Source organism: Mixophyes fleayi, chromosome 3 (assembly GCF_038048845.1).
Source record: "Mixophyes fleayi isolate aMixFle1 chromosome 3, aMixFle1.hap1, whole genome shotgun sequence".
In the NCBI taxonomy this organism is placed as follows: domain Eukaryota; kingdom Metazoa; phylum Chordata; class Amphibia; order Anura; family Limnodynastidae; genus Mixophyes; species Mixophyes fleayi.
The window spans coordinates 275828936-275848796 of NC_134404.1; the positions used below are offsets into that span (position 1 = coordinate 275828936).

The 19861-nt window shown below is 39.0% G+C and overlaps 1 protein-coding gene across 5 annotated transcripts in view; it reads left to right on the forward strand.

Moving 5' to 3' along the window:
• UTRN (utrophin) overlaps positions 1 to 19861 on the forward strand; it is a 541342-nt gene that overhangs the window by 23943 nt on the left and 497538 nt on the right. For 4 of the 5 annotated variants that reach the window (XM_075203649.1, XM_075203651.1, XM_075203652.1 and 1 more), the window contains exon 1: positions 10150 to 10272. The exons of the other annotated variant lie outside the window; for it this stretch is intronic. In XM_075203649.1, coding sequence (XP_075059750.1) covers positions 10176 to 10272 — 97 coding nt within the window. In that variant the 5' untranslated portion in view covers positions 10150 to 10175. Of the gene's footprint in view, positions 1 to 10149; positions 10273 to 19861 lie in introns of those variants that run through there. 5 annotated transcript variants of the gene reach the window in all.

Sequence of the window (19861 nt, forward strand, 5' to 3'; positions counted from 1 at the left end):
AAGTTCGGGAGAGCAGAGAACAGAGAGAATAGAAGGAAGCTGTACACAGAATAGGTAGCAATGGAGTCACTGGAACAGCGTGGAAGTTCTATGCGGTCTGCGGACAGGAAATGCTGAACTGTAGCTGAACACTCAAGAGGTAACTCAGGATAGGTAGCAATGGAGTCACTGGAACAGCGTGGAAGTTCTATGCTGTCTGCGGACAGGAGATGCTCAACTGTAGCTGAATACTCGAGAGGTAACTCAGGATAGGTAGCAATGGAGTCACTGGAACAGCGTAGAAGTTCAATGCGGTCTGCGGACAGGATTCCAGGAGCAGGGAGAGAAAGAGCCAGGTCTTAGCACTTGCAAGAAGTGAGCACAAAGAACAGGCACCTGACAGCTAGTTCAGGTGCTTTAAATATCCCTCCAATAGATTTGGGCCAATAAGGGACGAGTGGGAGGTCTTAAAAGGAAGAACGAGTCTGCGTATGCACAGACCCGACAGCAAGATGGCGTCTGCCATCAGGAGGATGCGGCCGCGATTGCCGGGACTTCTGCCTGCCAGAGGGAGGTACGATCGCCGGTACCTGCTCGCAGGGCCAGCGTGTGACACTATAGTTTCTTCAACTCATACATTCACATGTAAATGTAGATGTTTGTTTCTTTAAATTGTTCATGTTAACCTGTCACTTCTTATCACAAGACATTTGGTGCTGATTAAAGCCTGGAAGTAAAATTAAAGGACTATTCCCTCTTTCGGCAGGAAACTAACCCATTTTTGTCCTGCATCTCATTACTAGGATTTCTCTTCACTCTCAAACCTGCTGTTCTATTGTCTGGTTGATTCCTTTTGTTACTTAAAAGAGAAGTGAATTGAATTATTTTCCCCACCCAGGCTTGAGAAACACTAGCCCCTCCAGGGGTGTCCGTCTCAGAAGGACATTTATTCAACACATTGTAACATTAATATTACAGAGTAATGTGATGCACTGAGAAATGTTTAAATTATCTGTCCACACAATGTGCATATATAGTTCAGTTCACCTGAATAACAGATGAACCATAGGGGCTTATATTCAGGGCTTTTCACAGCTTGTATGGAAGTCTGATTCTTTGATGAATATTACACAGGACAAGACAGAAAAACATTCAGTCCTTCCCTGGGCTTCTCTTTATCTTGCAGTTAAGGACCACCTGGGTTAGCAATAATGTAAATAAGGCCAGCGTTTATTTTAATTCGGAGCCTGAATTTTATTGTTTATTTGGGCTGGCATCCCGGGGTGCAGGATGCCATACTGTAACCACACACTGGAATTGCCATGTCAGGTTTATTTGGGCAAGCTTAAAAATGTTTGGTTGATTTTGCCACCATTTGTATAATAAAAATAAAGATTTTTTAGTAAAATGCAATGTTAACACAGTTGTTTGTGTTTTCCACACATTGATATACCCTCTTTATGCCATCCCCTTAACGATGCCGCTTATGACCGGTTATATTCTCTGCAAAAAGGAGCAAGAGAGTGTATTTATTCTATTATATTTCACCCATTGTTAATTGTTAATTATAACCTATTTAACACGGTGAAATTTACGCCCCTTGTAAAATTCATCACAGTAGCGATGCTTGAGAAATAGTATATAATCATGGTGGGTTATTAGGGTTATTTTGTGTAGGGCTTACATGTAAGGCATTGCCTAAAAAGAATATTTTATTTGTGAGAAAAACTAGTATTTTGTATAAGTCCACCTATCTTTTCCTACATTAGAGTTATGTAATTTTCCACTTATGTCTCGTTTAATTTGAATCAAGTTAAAGTGGAAGTACATTTAAATTAGAGACAGATTTTATCTTTACATTATTTTTCTGTAAATTCTTAGTAAGACATATGGATGTTATTTTACACAAGTATTTGTTTCTCTGTATATTTGTAGTAATTAATATGGGTGGGAGGCTGTTATATGTATCTGCTTCAGTAAAGAAGTTAATGTATAAGTGCAATCCAGTGGCTAATTTGCCATGAAAAATTGCATGATATTTGTTAGGCTTTACTAAGCTATAATATTATCTTTATTTGATTCAACTAATAGAGACTAAATTTATATTGTTTATTATATTTTCATATAACACATTACATATAAAAAAAATGCTCTTAAAAACACACACACCAAGCTAAAATCCTTTATTTAAATAAAGACTCTCCAATCCCTCATTTACCAATTTATTAATCAGATAAATCCAAGGGCATCCTCTTATCTCTATCAGCTTTTAATGCTAATGGAATAAATATAAAACATTGACACAGCATGCCTGCTAGCTGTACAGCCCCATTGTGAATGACAGGCCAGGAGACCTGTCCAGTGTTCCCTCTAAGCTGAGTAATCTGGAAATGATAGAGTTAAACCTGTATCTTACTGGGAAACATCCTGCAGATTGTGAATGCAAACCTTTGGTGGAGCCCTCATTAGAGTGACCTTTTAACTCTTTCCTTTCCAGATTGCTCAGCTTAGAGGGAACACTGGACCTGTCATTAACTAACCAATACAGAGCATCTTATCTCTGATTGGTCAGAGCATGGCAAAACTACTTTAATTGATTAGTAGTGGCTAGGTCACATGTGGGTCTAGCCACAAAGAATTCCACTGATACAATGAGATTCATTAATACATTTAATTTGATGTATTTTTATTTTTTTGATGATCATACGCACGGTTCATTGCATCAGGGTTCGAACACCTGAAACAGATACACTAACAGGCATGCTTCTCCGTGCACCTCTGATTATATTCCATGTACACATCTTTAATGTGCTTGGCCAATGCTTGCCTTGCCCTTCCCTCCTCATCTCACCTCTCTCTTAGCAGAAGAAGTTGCAAGTGTAACATGCAGCAGAGTCTGCATATGGACTTATGTGTATGTATTTTCTGTGTGCATGTACAATATAGAAAAGGGTATTTTATGCTAAAAAATGGAGGTAGCTGCAGCTCAGCACAGGTCTTTTGTACAAATTCATATATTAGTGGAGTTTAAGAGCATTTAACATTATTAAGATTACTTTGTATTGTAATTAATTTCATTTATTGAACATTTCTATTAAACTATCGCAAGGTCAGTAGGAATAAAATAATCTGCCGGTGAAAGTAATAAACGGTGCTAATCTCTACAAATATGCTGTGTGCCATTCAGTTATTGATAAGTGCTACATGAAAACGTGCCAAAGAATGTCATTCATCATACAGAATGTGAGTTATTCTGAACAAGTGACCTTTGATTGTATATCAATTATTTGAACTGATTTCAGTATTATATATTTGTGGGTGTTGGCGAGGAACCATTCACATTTGCTGCCAATCATGCACATTTTTCACACGGATTTTATTGAAATGACAAAGCTTTTATTTTAGTTTGTATTAAGAAGAAGCTGTGTTATGGTGGAGGCAGAGGTTTATACACTTGGTCAACTTTATGTGAATAGCCATTTAAAATCCTTTGAGCAATTGAGAATTGAGTGTGCACTCCCACCATCCCATTTTTTCTGTATTTGCAACTTAGGTATGCCCTAACATCTCAGTTTTGTGGGAACATGCTTCAGATAGCGGACTCCCCCTTAAAAAACCTGATTCGCATTGCGGACTCATGCAAGACAATATCTGTGTTTTATGGTAAGCTCTTACCACAGTTGTCACGGGAGGGTCTAACTCCTCTTAGAGCCAATTGGAAGATTGACCTGCGAGCTATTTCTGATGAGGATTGGCGTATCATGACTAGTAGCAGTAGAGAAGCCACCTCCTGCTTAAGATTCCAACAGGTGCATTTTTATATTTTCCATAGAGTATATTTTACTCCCACTAGATTACATAAATTGGAATGTCGTAAAAATTCCCATTGTCCCAAGTGCAGTGCTCCTTCAGGTACCTTTAGGCATATGATTTGGGTGTATCCTGTGGTGCAAACAGGGCTGGTGCCAGGGTCCATGGCGCCCTAGACATTTTGAAAAAATCGGCGCCCTCCTCCACCCTCACCCCGTCTTTCCTTAACTTGTCACACCACCGCTGCCTCTCTGCTCCGGAGCAGAGAGGCGGCGGTGGTGAGCAATAGCCTCTCCCCCCTCCACCGTGCATCTGAATGCTGTGCGGCGGCCGTGACAGGTATGGTCAGCGGTCGCCGCACAGTTTTAAAGTAATTTACATTCTTGTGGCGCCCTCCAGAGCCCGGCGCCCTAGGCAAGTGCCTAACCTTGCCTAATGGGAGCGCCGGGCCTGGGTGCAAACCATCTGGAGAGCGATGTGGCGATGTATTTCATCAACACTAGAAGTTACCCCTGCTTTGTGTCCACGAGTTTGTCTCTTTGGTCTCACATTAGAGAAATACTTTAATCAGATACTGTTTAATATATAGTCAATTTAACCTCACTTGCTAAGGTGATCATAGCACGGGGATGGATGGCACCTGAGCCTTTTGGTGTTCCAAACTGGATTCCTTGGGTGAATGACGTTTGGAAACACGGAAGATTCATGTGCTAGAGTAGAGAGGCTCTCTGCAAATATAAGATTTGGCATCCCTGGTATAAATCACAAATTGTTAACCATGAAGACGATTAGGAGGTGGGGAGGGTGAGATGGGAGCCAGTTATGATGACCCCTTCAATGATTCCTCACACTATTCTTGTTGGGTATGCCAGCCCTGTGCGGCACTAGCCTTTCTGTGATGTTACTGTGCTGATTACTATTAAACTACAATCTGTTGACTATATATATATATACCGTATATATAAAAAATATATATATATATGGAATTTTACCTTTTCAAAGCAGGTGCTTCCAAGCCTGTTAATAGCTTTAATGCTTTAATGTCCCGTTGCATAAGGAAGTTCTCACGGCCTGATTATGTCTTAGTCAGATGACCTATGTTTAGTTAGTTAAATTGAAAATGTATGTGTTGTGTGTTTCTAAAATCAATACAAATACTTTAGCGGAAAAAAAAATGCACAGTCATTTTATGCTTTATTGGTTTTTATTTGCTCTTCCAAGTACCACATAGCTTAGAGTTATAGCTTATCATGGTTACTGCAAATTACCAGCCCATACCATAGGCACAGTTCCTATACAACATGACTATCTAATTGAAGGTGACCAGCTCCCAAAGTTGGGACAATGAGAGAAGATCAAACTAAAATACTAGGTGGTAATAAAATAGATAAGTGGGAATAAAAGTAATGAATGAAGGGGTGGCATTTTGTGGTGAGGGGATGTGCAGAGTATGATCATGACACTAACTCCAGTGCATGTTTTATCACTAAATTGTAATAGATCTATTGGGAGCCAGGGCCTATGCTATCCAGTGAAGCACAGTTATTTTAATACAATTAGCAGATAATCAGCCAATTAATATGACTGGTTATTTGGTTGCAAGTTTGGGCTTTATAAATATGGGTGCCTAATATTTTGCTGAAATTGAATGAAAAATATTAAAAACTTGAAAATATTGACCAAGCTTTTATTTGAGAATGTCGTACTGCTTATGGATGTATAATCTGTAATAGCAGTTAGAGGTTCTAGCTGGTTAGCACTTCTGCCTTACAGCGCTGGGGTCATGAGTTCAATTCCCAACCATGGCCTTATCTGTGTTGAGTTTGTATGTGCTCTGCGTGGGTTTCCTCCTGGTGCTCCGGTTTCCTCCGACACTCCAAAAACATACTAGTAGCTTAATTGGCTACTATCAAAATTGACCCTAGGCTGTCTGTGTGTGTGTGTGTGTGTGTGTATGATAGGGAATTTAGACTGTAAGCTCCAATGGGGCAAGGACTGGTATGAGTGAGTTCTCTGTACAGCGCTGCGGAATCAGTGGCGCTATTTAAATAAATGGTGATGATGATGATTTTATATTTACTACTAAACTAATTATATAATTTAATGTACCACACACCAGTCTTTATGACTGTTATTTACTGACTTTATGATTTTATAGAATGCCATATAACATCACAATGTTGGTGGTCACAAGCCAATCTAACAGGAAACAGTTATTTTTGTGGCTGCAGGGAGCGAACAAGGGCAAGGCTAGTAGTGTAATGCTGACAGCAGATCACGGGTCCATCTACTGTACATGAGACACATGAGCAGGCAATGACTGAGCGATTGAAAGCAAACACACCTGTCTTTTATCAGCCTGATGACAGTGCGCATCTCTGATTATGTGATGACCTGCTGAGTCTTTTAATAATAATCCTACAGGATAACATGTGTGGCGCTGTAACAAACTCAAATTGATATACTACCAAGGGTTAAAAAATAACTTTCACTCTCTCAGCTCTTGAACATGTGTTAAAGGTACTTTATTGTTTGTTTAGACCGAAGCTGATGTTTTGTCTTTATTTTCATAATAAATATATTCCCATATTACTGCCTCTTTAAATCGCTCGTCCTGCCCTTCTAAGCAAGAAAGGATTGTATTTCCCTTTTGCCCTCAGTTGCAGCTTTAACTGCTCTGTTGATCCACATTTCTCTTTTGGCTACACGTGGAATAATAAGGGGCCTAGGCAGTCAGCCAGAGGCTGTTGGGCAATAAAAGAGCCAGTGGTATGTACAAAATGTGATTACTACTGTCAACACCACAGTGAACCAAATGGAGGGTGAACGCAGCAGACAAATAGTGACCAAAGAAAATCATTATCAGACTCAGCGATAGGAATGAAGCTGCACCTCCCTGAGACAAATTGAGCTTACAGTTGTGGTTTATAAACCATAGGATGAAGACAGAGGGTGGGGAGACGCTGTAAAAAGAATCAAAGGATCCAAGAAATATCTTTTTGCCAGTAATGAGTTCAGTGCTCAATTCCTAGGTCTTGATATTTGTAAACTACATACTATTTTAGGACTGAAATACATTCACCCGTTTGTTTTCCCATATAGTTAGACTGAAACTGCCAACTTCTAATTATAGACTTATAAAAATATTCTTGTTTGGAACAAAGATTATGGATCATTTGATGCACTGTGGTTTATAAACCAGCTCCCATTTTAAGAGTATTCAGTAATGACAGGACAAGGCACCACAAATCAAATGTTAGAGTAGAGGGAAAACTCTGTTGATAAATTTAAATTGCCAGTTATGTAACAATTGTAGGAGTTTATTAGAACTTAACAAATTTAAAATAAGGCTTTGATCGTGATTAAGGGTTTTCTATCCTTTCTTCATATTAAAACAAAAATAGCTATAACCAGAAATACAACATTGCTGTCACCTGAGGGCTCAGGATCAGTTGTTGCCCTCTAGGGTTTCCATAGCTGCAGTGGTACTTTGACCCACTATACAGATTGATATATAAATTTAACATTAAAAGGGATTTAGGGGGCAAATATGTATGTATAACGTGATGTAACTTGCATGAGAAGTTTGTGACCTCCATTGTGATCCAGTCACTCACTCTAGCACTTAACAACTACAACGATTAGCCACAGCATTAAGACCACCTGCCTAATATTGTGCTGCCAAAATAGCTCTGACCCGACGAGGCATGGACTCTACAAGACCTCAGAAGGTGTCCTGTGGTATCTGGCATCAAGATGTTAGCAGCAGATACTTTGAGTTCCGTAAGTTGTGGGGCCTCCATCATGTATCCTGAGGAGAGGGCTTACATCTAATATGCCAAAAGCAATATATGTATAATATATATATATATATATATATATATATATAAAATGTGTATACATACGTTGATCAACCGCAACATTAAAACCACCTTCCTAATATTGTGTAGTTTCACGCGGAGCTGCCAAAACAACTCTGACCCGTCGAGGCATGGACTACACAATTCCTTTGAAGGTGTCTTGTGGTATCTGGCACCAAGACGTTAACAGCAGATCCTTTTAATCCTATAAGTTGCTAAGTGGGGCCTCCATGGCTCAGACTTGTTTTTCTAGCACATCCCATCCCACAGAGTCTTGGCCAAATTGATATCTGGGGAATTTGGAGGCCAACACAACACCTTGAACTCTTTGTCATGTTCCTCAAACCTTTCTTGAACAATTTTTGCAATGTGGCAGGGCGCATTATCCTGCTGAAAGAGGCCACTGCCATCAGGGAATATCATTGCCATGATTGGTGTTCTTGGTCTGCAGCAATGTTTGGGTAGGTGGTAAGTGTCAAATTAACATCCACATGAATGGTTTTCCAGCAGAACATTACCTAGAGCATCACTCTGCTCCCTCTGCTTGCCTTTTTTTCATAGTGCATCCTGGTGCCATCTCTTCCCCAGGTAAATGAGGCAAACGCACCCGGCCGCCCACACGATGCAAAAGACAACATGATTCATCAGACCACCACCAGGCCACCTTCTTCCATTGCTCCATGTTCTGGGTCTGGCGCTCACGTGTCTGTTTTAGGCACCTTCAGCAGTGGATAGGGATAAGCATGGGTACTCTGACCGGACTGCGGCTGCGCAGCCCCATATGCAGCAAACGGCGATGCACTGTATGTTCTCCCACCTTTCTATTATAGCCAGCATTAACGTTCTCAGCAATATGTGCTATAATAGCTCTTCTGTGGGATTTGCTCCCCATGCACATCAGTGAGCCTTGTTTGCCTATGTCCCTGTCACTGGTTCACTGGTTGTCTTTCCTAGGAATGCTTTTGGTAGGTACTAACCATTGCATACCGAAAACAACCCACAAGACCTTCCATTTTGCAGGTGGTCTGACCAAGTTGTCTAACCATCACAATTTGGCTTGTATCAAAGTTGCTCATATCCTTACGCTTGGCCATTTTTCTGGCTTTTAAAACAGCAACTTCAAAAACAGACTGTTCACTTGCTGCATAATGTATACTACCCCTTGATATTTGCCATTGTAACAAGATAATCAATGTTATTCACTTCACTTGTCAGTGGTTTTAGTGTTGTGACTGATTGGTGTATATCTACTCAGGTGTGGCCAAATGGCTCACAGGCCTGTTTATTGGGCACTTGGGACAGTGAATGAGATTACAGTATGTATGGCTGGTTTTACATACAAAGAGCTGAAAGACAGATTTAGTAGTTGTAATGTAAACCAATTCACCCAAGTGACAGTATCTCACAATGTATAGAGTTAGTGTTAATCCATATTTGGCCATAAGCAAAGTGCTTGTTGCTTGCATTTCGTGTACTGATCTTCCTGTCTGTCTGAAAGTTTTATAATGAGAAGGAGACATATTTAAGAAGCTACTAAGATATTTATGGAATGCATATAGCCACCTGTTCTTAATATATATTCATAGGCCGGCCACTCATTGGGTAAGGCGATCATGACAGCTACATATACACTATATGGACAAAAGTATTTGGCCACACCTGTTAATTATTGAACTGAGGTGTTTCAATCAGACCCGTTGTCAGAGGTGTATAAAAGCAAGCACCTGGCCATGCAGTCTCCATTTGCAAATATTTGTGATACAAAATGGGTCATTCTGAAGAGCTCAGTGACTTCAAGTTTGGTACTGTGATAAGTACACTTGCAAAGATGTGTACACAAGCTTGTCTCTTGGCTATTCCCTTAAAGTAGGCAATATTGGAAAATGTTTTGTACAATTGAATATAATTACATTTTGCAATCTCTTTAGTTAAGGAAGCTTAAAGTGCTTGTATTGTACATTTATTTTGCTTTAGCTTTACTATGTTTTTAGTCTTCTAGTTATTCATGTCTGCAGGTAATAAAAGGAGCAACAAAACATAATATATAACAATAAATGTTTTCTCTAAAAATGCTGTTTCTAATTGAACTTGTTTATTAATATTACACAACATGTAAAATATGGTACTTAGTCTCTCTTTAAAATTAGCAGCTTTAACAGCTGCTGTTTCCTAAAGTGTTTTCAGAATCAAAATAAATAACAGTTTGGAGATGCTAACAAACTGCTTTACTTTTCATTGGCAAAGCAACTTTTTTTTGTGACGCTTGTTTTCTTGTTTAAATTCGTGTCCCTAGATAAAAAAAAACAAAAAAAAGGCAGGGGGGCTGACTCGGTTCCCACACAAGAGAATGCCTGATTTGTGTTTGGTTTTTTTGACTCTCGAGGGAAATGTTTTGTTTCTCAGAGTTTTAGCAATTTAGTAATATAGGAAATGCAGGGAGGACAGAACCCACCCACAATACATTGCTTGCAGCTCTGAGTATGTATCCGTTTCCTCTAATGCTGAAAACACAGATGAGGGTAAAACATGAGTGTGGAGGGACACTGCAAGCAAACTAGATGGAAGAATCCCTCATTTTCTTTCCAGAAAAAGCCTAAATTCAGAGCGTGCTCTATGAAGCCAGGTAATATTCTTTCTTATTTGTCTCAGTTTCTTCACTTGTAAAGTGATAAAATAGCTGCTTTTCTGTGGGAACTCAGAATTACAGCTGTACTTTTCTTGCAGAAAGTAAGGTATTGGAATATAAAATGATACACATGATACTCTGCTGCTCACTGTTCTCCACACACAGTGTAGGCTTTCTACTGAGAGTTTGCTCAAAAGTGTTTTGGTTACTATGGTTTAGTAGACATGTTACAATCAGACCTTTCTATTTTAGAAAATCTTGCTGTAGCAGCTGAGTAATACTCGGCTGCATCGGTGATATGGGAGCAGTAAGGGTTAACTGACCACTTTGCCGGGCCAGTCTTTGCAGATGTGCACATACATGAGCCGGTTGATCTCAAGGTGACAGTAACAAAACAGGCATTGTGGCGCTGTAGTATTTGACTTACTGTCAGTGTGGGTTATTGTCAGTGATAGCCGTGTTATATCTGGAGATAACCCTTTGATCTGTAGGGCAAAGCAAAAGGTAAAGCCCTATCACCAGCAAGTATTCTACAGCAATAGATCTGGGAACTGGTGTTCTCTGTTTAAGTGATTCCTCATCTAAATGCCAGCATTTGCGAGTGTAACTTGCTCTTTAATGAAATACAATACAACAGACATTTATGTTACACCTGATCTGCAGTTTTTATTTAGTTGTTTCATAGCTTGGCGTGAAAGTTCTGCAAATGTTGGCCATAAAGCCTGATAATGACAGGCTGTATAACAAATGCTGCATACTTACTGCTGTGTTTAAGTCTCTGTTAATGCTTAACTTAGGAAACACACTGGGCGGTATGGCAGTTCTTCCCAAAGTTCATGTTGTACTGCAAATACTTTGTCTATTGTAATAATAATCACTGTTTGTATTTGAAATGTAGTCTCCCAAGTCTCATTTGTAGCATGCATGGGGTGTTGGGTCACTTTATTTTTGGACATTTGATGGATTAACAAAAGGATAAGGGAGATTATTAATTACATAGTAAGGTTAAAAATGATGCAGGTCCATCTAGTTCCTACCTATCATAATCTCTAATTGTGTTGATCCAGAGGAATGCTAAACAAACCACCCAAGTCTGACAGTTGCCCCAACAGTGGGAAAAAAAATCTTACTGACCTCATAAACAGGATTAATTATCTGGATTGCTCACCCCACAGTTTCCCTGTATTAATTATGGATACATTTTTTGGTAACATAGGCATCCAATCCATTTTTTAAAATTCTATTAGTGAATTTCCGATCAACACTTTATGCATTATGACATTCCACATATTAACCACCCTTGCAATAGAGAACCCTTCCTGTGCTGCTTATGAAACCATCTTTCTTCCATTCACAATTCGTCATCCCTTGTCTTCTGTTTGGTTCTTGGTATAAGCCCTCTCACCTCTGAGCTCTCTTAAGTGCATCTTACAGTGATGTGGTGAGATGCCCAAAACTGTACCTCATATACAACATTGTATTACCTTGCGGGTAATTAAATTTAAAGCCTGTTTGATTGTTCAAAGATGGAATTGACTGACAAGAAGCAACCACATCATTATGCGTATTTCCAGTATACATGGGTTATCCACTCTTTTGTTTGGCCCACCAAAAACGTTTCTTGAACTGAGCCACAGAACTCTGTGTGTGACTGCATGCACTGCAGATAAAATCATACTAAGGCCTGGTTGGTCTGTATGGATGTAGAGTTTTATTGGTTGGTTGAGCCTCCTGTCCAATCAGATGTTATATACAGTACCAGTCAAAAGTTTGGGCAAACCTGATTGAAAATATGTTTTTCAAGATCTTAAAAACATGTTGATCTAAAAGCTTATGCTTAAATGCTTGAAATTAGTTTCACAGACAAATATAAATAGTGATGTTGATGCTTATGTATGAATTTCTTTTCAAAGCGAAAATTATTATGAATAAACAAACAAAAAAATGCATCCAAACAAATAGTTTGATTTTTGAATTTCAGTAAAATTTAGAGGTGGAGTATATTGAACTACTATGATTAAATTATTATTTTAGAGGCACACATAGTAAATGTGTGCCTTTGAAAGTTAATTTCTGGAATTGTTTTGCTCTTTAATGCCTAATAGCAATCTGTTGTATTATGACAAGTTATGGGTGAGTCTGAAAATAGCCCTATTTGGTAGATGGCCATCTTTTCTGGTTTGTAGTCTACAATATGACACGTACAGCTCAACTTGGCCAAGATAAACAACAGTCCAACATTACTTTAAGAAATGTCAGTCAGTCAGTCCGGAGAATTGCAACAACTTTGAAAGATTCTTTAAGTGCAGTGACAAAAAAACAAAGGGCTATAAGAAAACAGGCTTTCATGAGAATTGCTGCAGGAAAGACAGACTAAGGGCTAGATTTACTAAGCTGCGGGTTTGAAAAAGTGGGGATGTTGCCTATAGCAACCAATCAGATTCTAGCTGTTATTTTGTAGAAAGTGCTAAATAAATGAAAGCTAGAATCTGATTGGTTGCTATAGGCAACATCCCCACTTTTTCAAACCCGCAGCTTAGTAAATCTAGCCCTAAGAGTTACCTGTGCTGCAGAGCATACCTTTATTAGTCACCAGCCTCACAAATCTCCTATTGACAGCACCTCAGGTTAGAGGCCAACTAAATGCTTCACTGAGTACAAGTAGCAGATACATCTTAACTTCAAGGGGTATATTTATTAAACTGTGGGTTTGAAAAAGTGTAGATGTTGCCTATAGCCACCAATCAGATTCTAGCTGTCATTATGTAGAATGCAGTAAATAAATGATAACTAGAATCTGATTGGTTCCTATAGGCAAACATCTCCACTTTTTCAAACCTGCAGTTTAGTAAATATACCCCAAGTGTTCAGAGGAGACTGCGTGAATCAGGCCTTCATGGAACAATTGCTGCAAAGAAGCCACTACTGAAGGAGAGAAATAATAAGAGACTTGCTTGGGACAAGGAACACGTCAGTGTACGTCAGACCAGTGTAAATCTGTCCTTTAGACTAATGAGTCAAAATTTTTGATTTTTGGTTACAACCGCTGTATCTTTGTGAGACACATAGAAGGTGAATGAATGATGTCTGAATGTGTGATTCCCACCATGTGGCATTGTGGTGGCGATGTGATTGGGTAGGGGTTCATTACTGGTGACACTGTTGGCAATTTAATTAGAATTGAAGGCACATTTAACCAGTAAGGCTACTGCAGCATTCTGCAGCGACACGCCATCCTATCTGGTTTGCGCTTAGTCAGGCCATCATTTTTTATTTTCAACAAGTCAATGACCCAAACCACACCTCCAGGCTGTGTAACAACTATTTGACAAAGAAGGAGAGTGATGGAGTGCTGCATCAGATGACTTGGCCTCCACAGTCACCTGACCTAAACCCAATAGCGATGGTATGAGATGAATTGGACTGTAGAGTGAAGGAAAAGTATCTAACAAGTGCTCACCATTTATGGGAACTCCTTCAAAACTGTTGCAAAAGTATCCAAGGAGGCTACCTCATGAAGATGGTTGAGAGAACGCCAAGAATGTTCAAAACTGTTATCAAGGCAAAGCGTGGCTACTTTAAAGAATCTACTACATAAGATAGTTTTGATTTGTTCCACTTTTAAAATCTGTTTTGTTTACCATGAATTGGACATTAAGCATCATTGTGGAACACTGCAGACTATGTAATATGTCATGTTGGGTTGGCAAAAAATCCGTTCATCAGAGCTTAAGCAACTGCCTTTTGTTTATGGATTCAGGCTTTTTCAGTCTTGGAGTATTAAGCCTATTTACACATTGCTCTTTTAGTTTCTTCATTGTTCATTTTAACATACCAAGATTTGAATGCAGATTATGCAATTTTGGCATTTACAATTGTCTTATAACAGTAAGGCAATTGACATACTTTATGCTTGTAGGTGTAGCAAATGGAATACAGAAGTCCTTTGTTAGCTTAACAGAATTAACTTTTATATTTTGTGTTGCGCTAGAGGATATTGTAATATAGAATTGTAGCTCCCAAATACATTGTGTTTTTTTGTTGTGTGGATATTGCATGATCATTTCTTTACCTTTGTGACGGCATTATGGGTATTCACTCTTAGCCAATTAATTACTAAAACAAATGATTTCCATAAGCAATCAAAATAAAATAACAAACGGATAATATGACATAATAAATGATGGAAACGTTAATACAATCACATGAAATGCTATATTTTGTACGCGGTACCTGATCTGTTACCCCCACATAAGCTTCACCAGTTTTAAAATCTGATAAGACTTTCTGTTTTTAAACTTATGTGATTAAAGTCAGTAAGAAACTATATATTGTCATACTTTTCGGCAATGGAAAAGATTGTCTTGGTTTTATAATGGCTGCTGAACCTATACCCCTTAACCCTCACATTTTTATACAATGCCACTGAGATTTAAGCTGACCAAATTGGAATGACATTGCGGCATTGGTGGCCAACTAAACAGTGTGAGCGGTCTAAATTTGATCCAATTGGATGTGATTGCTCAGAATGAAAAATTAGAGAGTATCTGCTTGTGTTTAAGTGGCAGTCAACAACCACTAAATGCAAAATAGATGATGTTTTAACTTACAGATCCACTCATACAGCCTTTTCAGCCAATCAGATCTGTGGAATTTGGCCTGCACAAATGTGGGAAATTGTCAACAGAGTCTGTTTGGCAGGCAACCAAGTAGTTGCTCATGTTTGGGCATGCTAGTAAATCATTCTCCCCAACTAGTATAATCACAGGAGTACCCTGGCCAGGGTGAACACGGTTTGAAGCTTACCCATTCCTGGCTGACTTTGCACCATTTACTTTTCCTAGGTATGCAGCCAGTAGGAGATTCAATGTAAAGTTCCTGCATCAAATCTTTGTCAGTTGGGATTACTGGATAGCACAACTGGTCCCAACAGCTCTAGTTTGCATGCAAATATCGGTTAGTATGGCAAAATCCATCCAGTTGGCAAATTGTAAGTATTCAGCAATATTATGCAGTGACCAGAGACCTCGAGAAACAGAACAACTCAAAGACACAGGGGTTCCAGCAGAGAATGGAGGTGTGTCCTTTATGCAGGGCAGTGTGACTTATAGGAGTTTCTAGTGTAATATATATATATATATATATATATATATATATATATATATATATATATATATATATATATATATATAATTATAATCTCCTGTGGTATAATATGCAATATGAATAGTTTGGTGATAGGTGAAAAGTTATACAATAGACAGTAGTCTGTAACACTAAATTAAAGGGAAATCGCCACCAAATCTGTATACTGTCGTGGGTGTATGCCTTTGTTTGGTGGGCATGCAAAATACAAGTTTGAGTATTTTACACTAAGCAAGCAGGTGTAGGCCCAACGCAGCGTACTAATGGTATTCAGGCTTGCTAGCTACCTCACTTTCAGCTAGTCCTCTGTTATTAGATACTTTATGCACCTAAACATTCCCTATGTGTCTTTCAATGGGCTTACTGACAGGAAGTGAGAGGTACATAGGAAATATTTTTATAAACAATAATTTGCACTATAGGTTTAGTGGCTTTTACAAATCTATATCTCTCAAGTCACTGTGGAGAGATCTTTGGACAGGGTGGTGACCTGTAAGCAGTCCACACATGCGCTAATTTTGTCTTAGAACAAATTGGCCTAAGATCATTGACTGTACAGGCTTCCATCAACCACCAATACATTTCCAGAATGATACGAACCCAGTTGTATTTTTTAAAGGCCATGCAAAGTGATGGATTAATGACTGGAATTCATTTGCACATGCAACCATCCACAACACAATATTGTTACTTAGCTCTACTAATATGGAATGACTGGATATGTGTGCAATTTGGCACCATGGTTACTTTATTTTGATATTGTGTAAAAGTAATTTGAAATGAGTTTGTATGTTCTCACCATGTTTGCATGAGTTTGCTCCAGGTAGCTCCAGTCTCCTCCCACACTCTAAGGACATACATGGTAGGATAATTGACTTCTGACAAAATTAGTGTGTGTGTGTGTGTGTATGTGTCTGTGTCTCCATGTAGTAGAGAATATAGACTGTAAGCTCTACTGGGGCAGAGACTGATGTGAATGATTAAATATTCTGTGTAAAGGGCTGCATAATATTCAGGTGCTATATAACAAACTGATAATATAATAAAAGGAAATGTAGAGTTGCCATTTTTGTTGGGATATAGATTAGTGACAACATTAAAGTACTATATTTTTGCCATATACTGACTTAGGTTATGGAGGCACTATTCCATTGAAGTCTGTGATTGAAACAAGCAGTATAGCAATCCATATTAACTAACAAACTTGTGTACTAACTTTTGTAATATGAACAAAAACCAAATGATACACTACTTAATAGTAAACATTATATTGTAGTGTATTTCTATGCATTCATGTGCAGTATAGACTCAGTATAAAATGTATATTGCAAGTATTCTGCCTATTCATTTTGAAATATAATATAATGAGAATAGTCTCTGTGGCAACATAAGGTACCAAGGCACATAAGAATGGTCAAGTCCACCTGGTATCCCTCATTCTCAGTAGGTACTTCTGGCAGACAAAACAAGTACCTGTGCCCACCACATCTAGATGTACATCATAATGAAGGGTTAATATGTTATCCTACCGCATTCCAGCACTGATAAGGGTATTGAGTAATTCTATTCTGCAAACTCACTCGGCCCCTTATACACTATCCCAGGGTTTCCCAAACCCAGTCCTCAGGGCTCCCTAACAGTGCAGGTTTTCAGGATCACATATGACATAATTAGTACCACCTGTGGATCTGTTACAATGTGTCAGTCAGTAATGAATACACCTGTGCTCCAGCAAGGAGATATGGAAAACCTGCACTGTTAGGGAGCCCTGAGGACTGGGTTTGGGAGACCCTGCACTATCCAATAACAATACATTTACGTGAAAGGGATTAGAATCCTTTGGGGTTTAAAAGCTTGGAGATGAAGGCAAGGGGGAGTCATGGTTGGGATCAAAAGAGAAGCTGAAACTGGCAATTGCTATTCTTTTCCAGCAGGACTACTCAAGACTAAGAACGTGATCATTCTTCCAGTATCAGTATCGTTGAGTGGTTGTTATGCCACAGCAATACATTAAGGCATCCGGGACGTGCCTACCAAAAGTAGGAAGGTTTTCTGCCAGATTTGGAAGGAGTCAATATCAAATGGGTTTTGTCAGATTACCCAAGCTCCCAGTCATCTCTCGGTTCCAAGACCCACCCAGCAGCAATGAGAACATTCAGTAATACTACTTGGTTATGCTGTGTGGGTTATTCCCAATTTTAGTATGAGTTCCTGTTATTTAGCATGTTAAATATTTCTCAAGCTTGGCATCTCTTCCAGCTGCTATTCAATTCAGGATTTTTAAACAATCTCAGCATGAGCTATTACTTCTAAACTGTGCCAATTCTCAGCCCTTATTTCCTCATACGGGTCCTTCTCAGCAAGGATAACATTCAGTTAACAATGAGAGGAGCCACCACTAGGCAGCCATGTCTCCTGGTTATTGTAACAGTCTTCTACAACTACTGCCTCTCTTCAGCCCACTCATTTTCTCATTTACCATTTCTTTCGTCTTTAGATTAAATGTAATCAAATCTCCTGATAGCCTCCTACTTTATGTAAGGTAAGGAATAATGAAATAAGACAAATACTTTTCTGGCTCGCATCCATCCCACAGATTAATTCCTTTTACCTTTATTCTCTGTGTCCTGCCAAATCTAGATAATGTTTCAAAATCCCACAAAATGAAATAACATTGCTATAGGAAAGGTGTGCTGTAGGTGATACAGAATAGAAAGGTAAACTTTATACTAAATCTTAAATAAAATTAAAATAGCTTTGTCTTTACTTAGGGCGAAATATAATTACTTGACTATTCCACAACCTTGCTTGGTGGAATTATTGCAATTTGTGAGTGTTCTAAAAAAGTGTTTAACACATTCTTTGCTTAATGCACATTAGATTGAGCTTGAAAGAGCAAAGTACCTCGACATGACTCGATTTATTTGCAAAAATGTTTCAAATACCTTTTGGATAAAATATGAGATGTAAAATTGGAGTGTGAAAAAGTGTAAATGGGAAGTATTACTTATTTTGCAAAGGTATAGCATTTTTGTAAATACTTCAAAGTAGTCTTGTTTCTGACTTCAACCTCATTCAATAGTCATTAAATGGTAAATGTGGTGTTGTTGTTTTTTGGGAGAGGATTAATACATTATTTATCATTACTTTTCTGTGGTAGAGGTGTGATGACCAAGTGAATGTCTGAAAGATTGTGTCATATCTTGCATCTTGAGGAGAGAGCTTACATCTAATATGCCAAAATCTATCTATCTATCTATATATATATATATATATATATATATATATATATATATATATATTATATATATTATACATGCCGATCAACAGCAACATTAAAACCACCTGCCAATATTGTGTAGGTTCACGCTGTGCTGCCAAACCAACTCTGACCCGTTGAGGCGTGGACTTAACAATTCATTTGAAAGTGTCCTGTGGTATCTGGCATCAAGACGTTGGCAGTAGATCCTTTTAGTCCTATAAGTTGCAAAGTGGGACCTCCATGGCCCGGACTTGTTTTTCCAGCACATCCCACAGGTGCTTGATCAGATTAAGCTCTGGGAAATTTGGCAGCCAAGTCTAAACCTCAAACACATTGTCGTGTCCGCAAACCATTCCTGAACATTTTTTGCAGTCTGGCAGGGCGTTTTACTGAAAGAGGTCACTGCCATCAGGAAATACCGTTGCCATGAAGGGGTGTACTTGGTCTGCAACAATGTTTGGGTATGTGGTAAGTGTCAAATTAACATTCACTTAAATGCCAGGTTTTCTAGTAGAACATTGCCCAGAGCATCACACTGCCTCCACCCGCATGCCTTCTTCCCATAGTGCATCCTGGTGCCATCTTTTCCCCAGGTAAGCAAGGTACACCCACCCAGCCATCCACACAATGTAATGAAAACATGATTCATCAGACTAGGCCATCTTCTTCCATTGCTCCATGGTCCAGTTCTAGCGCTCACATGTCCATTGTAGGCGCTTTCAGTCGTGGACAGGGGTCAGCATGGGCACTTTGACCAGCCTACGGGTATGCAGCCCCAAATGCAGCAAGCTGTGATGCACTGTGTGTTCTAACACCTTTCTATCATAGCCAGCTTTAAGCTATTCAGCAATTTGTGCTACAGTAGCTCTTCCGTGGGATTGGACCGGACGGGCTAGCCTTCGCTCCCCATGCACATCAGTGAGCCTTGGGTACCCTTAGCCCTGTCACCAGTTAACTGGTTACCCTTCCTTGGACCACTTTTGGTAGGCACTAACCACTGCATATGAGATGCTCTGACCCAGTCTTCTAGCCTAAGTGCTTATGTAAATATTAAACAGGTGCACAGAATCATCCTTTTAACTATAAATATATCAGCCACAACATTAAAATCACTGACAAGTGAAGTGAATAACATTGATTATCTCGTTACAGTGGCACCTGTCAAGGGGTGGGATACAT